The sequence below is a fragment of the Trypanosoma conorhini genome, assembly GCF_003719485.1.
Source record: "Trypanosoma conorhini strain 025E chromosome Unknown Tco_14.4_contig_00021, whole genome shotgun sequence".
In the NCBI taxonomy this organism is placed as follows: domain Eukaryota; phylum Euglenozoa; class Kinetoplastea; order Trypanosomatida; family Trypanosomatidae; genus Trypanosoma; species Trypanosoma conorhini.
In genome coordinates this window covers 64,338-68,119 of record NW_021704107.1, presented here as the reverse complement: position 1 = coordinate 68,119, position 3,782 = coordinate 64,338, and the positions used below count along the sequence as shown (strand labels likewise).

The 3,782-nt window shown below is 50.7% G+C and overlaps 1 protein-coding gene across 1 annotated transcript, besides 11 other annotated features; it reads left to right on the top strand.

Moving 5' to 3' along the window:
* Window positions 1–341: 341 nt before the first annotated feature.
* Window positions 342–385: a microsatellite.
* A 107-nt stretch (window positions 386–492) lies between these two features.
* Window positions 493–541: a microsatellite.
* A 155-nt stretch (window positions 542–696) lies between these two features.
* Window positions 697–796: a sequence feature (A-rich).
* A 28-nt stretch (window positions 797–824) lies between these two features.
* Tco025E_00797 (RNA-binding protein) lies at window positions 825–1,805 on the top strand (the record flags this gene model as incomplete). Its single annotated transcript, XM_029367737.1, has 1 exon — window positions 825–1,805. The coding sequence occupies one exon, from the start codon at window positions 825–827 to the stop codon at window positions 1,803–1,805; it is 981 nt and encodes a 326-aa protein (XP_029232198.1).
* Window positions 1,806–1,829: 24 nt separating this feature from the next.
* Window positions 1,830–1,865: a microsatellite.
* A 441-nt stretch (window positions 1,866–2,306) lies between these two features.
* Window positions 2,307–2,384: a microsatellite.
* Window positions 2,385–2,688: 304 nt separating this feature from the next.
* Window positions 2,689–2,706: a microsatellite.
* Window positions 2,707–2,801: 95 nt separating this feature from the next.
* Window positions 2,802–2,829: a microsatellite.
* A 62-nt stretch (window positions 2,830–2,891) lies between these two features.
* Window positions 2,892–2,925: a sequence feature (GA-rich).
* A 163-nt stretch (window positions 2,926–3,088) lies between these two features.
* Window positions 3,089–3,171: a microsatellite.
* Window positions 3,172–3,318: 147 nt separating this feature from the next.
* Window positions 3,319–3,361: a sequence feature (G-rich).
* Window positions 3,360–3,411: a sequence feature (A-rich).
* Window positions 3,412–3,782: the final 371 nt, after the last annotated feature.

The following is a 3,782-nucleotide window of genomic DNA, read 5'->3' as shown; positions in this document are numbered from 1 at the left end:
CCCCCTGAGGCCTTAAAAAAAAAAAATTACCTGCCCCCGCTGCCGTCTTCCCTCTGCACCCGCACCGACGGAGCGACAAACATAAATGCACTTTTGCACGCTTCTCTCCTTCTTCTCTTTTGACCTCTTTTTTTTCTGTATGTGTGTGTGTGTGCCTCCTCCTGCACGCCCACGCGTGGGGTTCTGAACGGACGCACGCGCGCAGTTGTTCGTTAGAAATATTTTTTTTTTCTCCCCCGAGACACAACTCCACGCGGCGCGCAGCGGAGGGTCACGGCGATCCCCCCACCCACACACGGAGCACGGGAGAGCAGCGGAGAATAGAAATAACAAATAATTGAAAAGGAAGGCGAAGAAGAGGAGCGAAGGGAAAGGAAGAGAGGGGCCTTTCTCCTTTGCGGCAACACCCCACAAGGAGTAACACAAGGAGGAAGGGGGGAAGGTGCGTGTAGCGAACGTGGCACGCAAGCCAAACCCCTCCCCCCTCCCCTTAACAAAAACCAAAAACAAAGAAAACAAAAAAAACAACAACAAAAACAAAGGTCCGGATTAGAGTCTCATATCGTATTACCCTGTTTTTTTTTTTTCCTCTTTTCTTACGTAAGTGCCCCTCTCCCTCCCCCGAGTCGAGAGGGCCAAGAGCGAAGGAACTAGCAAATAGCCAAAAAAGGGGATACTTATTTTTCACATTGACTTTTCTAGTTTTTTTTTTCCTTTTCTTTTGTTTATTGTTCTTCTACGCTAACCCCTTATTTTTATTTTATTTTATTTATTTTTTTTTGCTTGTGTGTTATTTGTTCGCTGCTGGTGCTGTTGAGCCAACGATGACGACAGGAGCGGACCCGCGCAACCTCATCGTCAATTACATCCCCACGCCCGTTTCGGATGAGTCGCTGCGTCGGCTCTTCGAACGGTTTGGCCCACTGGTGTCCGCCCGCGTCATTCGTGACCGGAAGAAGGGCGAGCACCCAAAGGGGTACGGGTTTGTGGTGTACGCCGACCCCGAGTCGGGACTCGCAGCCATGGAGGCGATGAATGGGTTTGAAATTCACAACAAACGCCTGCGCGTGTCTCCCGCGTTTGGGCCGGGGAACGCGCAGAGCAAAAGTACGACTAGCCCCGGGGTCGCGGCGCAGGAGAGGAGGCTGGGCGGGTACATGGCGCCTTTGCCGTCAGCCGAGGCACGTGCCCCGTTGCAGCATGCAGTGGGCCCTGTGGACTTGGGCCCTCGCCGTAGGGAACCCGCCGTCGTGCCTTTTCAAGGGATGCCGCCGCTTTCGTTTTCCCAAACCTTCTGCGCGCCTCCGCTGGTGCTGTCGTCACAGAAGTTAACTATCATGAATGCTGTTCCTGTGCAGTTTTATGCGGCGCCAAACTTTGTTTTTGCTCCGGCGGCAGATGGAACGCGATTGGTGGCAACGGCACTGCACCCGCAGGGCTCAACCGCGCCGAACTACTCCCCTCCGCCCCCAACTCCGCCGTCGCTGATTGCCGTCCCCAACACCGCGGGGAGCAGTAACGTAACCTACGCACGTCTGAACGGCACGACCCTCACTAACAGTAATAACGTGCGTCTTGGCCACAACGGCGACAGTGGCATTCGGAGGGTTCCGTCACAGGCGGCAACAACGATCCGGTTTCCAAGTGAATCCTCCTACCCGGCCCTGCTGCAGCCGCTCTCCTTCCCACCCTCGGTTTCGCTGCTCCCAGCGTCGGATCCAACGATGCCCGGCAGCGGCTCAACGTACTTCTCGTCGCTGGGGTCGCTCGAAGTGGCAAGCGTCACCGCCAGCAGCAAGCCATGAGAGCTAGCAACCGGGCTCATTGCGCCCCCTCCCCACTCACCACTCTCCACTCCCCACTCCACCTGTAATGTCCCTTTCGTGCAAACTAAGCTCTCCCGTGAAATGCCTAGCTGGTGAGGTAGCCGGGGGCAAATTTTGTGCGGAGTCACCTGAGGCAATTCACTGAACAGCCACTGTGGCTGAGAGAAAAGCAGCAGCAACAGCAACCACGGCATAGTAAAAAAAAGAACAAAAAAAAACAGAAGAGATTCATGTGAAGGAGAGGGAAGGGGATGGGGGAAGGAAGGAAAGAAACGGAGTGGGGTGGGGAGCCGCACACGCACACACGCGCGCATATGCGTGCCTAAAAAAAAAAGAAACGGTGAAGTTAGAGGGCCCGCCAGCTCCCTCCAATCCAGAAACAACAACAACAAAATGCAGAAAAAAAAATGCAAGAAAAGCGAAGGCAAAAAGGGGAAGGAGGAAGAGGAAGCGGTGAACAGCGCGGAAAACATGTATAATCAACAAAAATACGAGCAAATTAAAACACAAAACGCGACGAAAAAAAACAACAATAATAAATAACAACAAAACAAAACACGCATATACTTGCACACATGAGTTCCTCCAACTTCGACATCAATCGAAAACAACCAGCAACTGAATGATTTACGAATTAAACATGTGCGGAGGAGCTAAATTTTTTTTTTGTGAGGTGCAGTTGGTGTGTGATGGACGCCTTCACTTCTGGCGAGTTTTTTTTTGCTTCTCTTCTTCCTCTTCGGCTTCTTTCCTCCTCCTATCCGCTGCTGTGTATTTTCTAGTTGTTGTTGCTTTTTTGCTTCCCCCCGTTCGTTATTGTCTGCTCTCTTCTTTCGCTGTGTGCCTTACATATTTATACACCTGTGTGTGTGTGTGTGTGCGGCGGTCGCAGCTTTTTTGTTGCTGTTCAACACCTGCATTGTTATTGTCGGCATTTCTTTTCTTCTGCCAGCACGCATCTTTGTCTATGTATGCGAGAGAGAGAGAGAGAGAGAGCGAGGGATGCTGTCTGCGTGTACCAGGGCTTCCAGGTATACGCATCGAGTGGATGCTCCGGCGCCTGCGTTCTTTCTCTCTCTCTTTCTTTCCGGTTTCCCTTGCAGGCGTGTACGTGCGTGTGCGTGTGTATCTTGTTACGGTTATTTGTGTGATTTGACCACTGTTTTTCTCTCTCTTTTTTTTTTCTTTTCCTCGTGATTGGCCTCGATTCGCAATTTGCGTATATTTGTATACGACCAATAGTGAAAAATTATATACCTCACTGTGTTTGTTTCTTTGTAAATATATATGTATGTGTGTGTGTGTGTGTGTGCCTCTATCTATTTTTCTGCGCGTGTGTATATGTCTACTTTTCATGTGAAGTGCGTTGTTGGCGTACTCCCTCCCCTCCCCTCGCTCGTTTTCATCTCTCGTGTTTCTCTGCCTTTCTTCTTATTTTGTTCCACTTTTCCTGCCTATTGCGTCCGTACGAATGGCTTCGGTGGTGATGCTGCCCTTCCCCCCCCCCTCCCTCCCCCCCTTCCCTCTTCCCCGTTTTTTTTTTGGTTTTTGTTTTTTGTTTTTTTTGCCTTTTTTTGGGTTTCTTCTGCCGTGTTGGTTTCCACTTCTTTGTTTTTGCGTTCGCAACGCGCTCCGCCGGGAGGGGAGGAGGGGGAAGAAAGTAAAGTAAAAAAACAAAAACGAAGGAAAAAGAGAGGGAGAGAATGGGGGAAGGAAATGAATAAAGGCAAAAAAAAAAGCGAAGAAAAGCGCGACTGCATCGCACCGCGCTCAGCGGGGGTGGCGGGCAGGACGAGTGCTCAAATCATTGGTTAACCACAGGGCGAAGACAAATAAAGAGACAAAAAGACAACAGCAACAGCACAAATAATGACACGCACGCAAAAGGGTGTGGATTCTCCTGCTTTGAGGTGTTGGTGGGGAGGAGGAAAAAAAAAAAAGAGGGTGAGTGTGCGT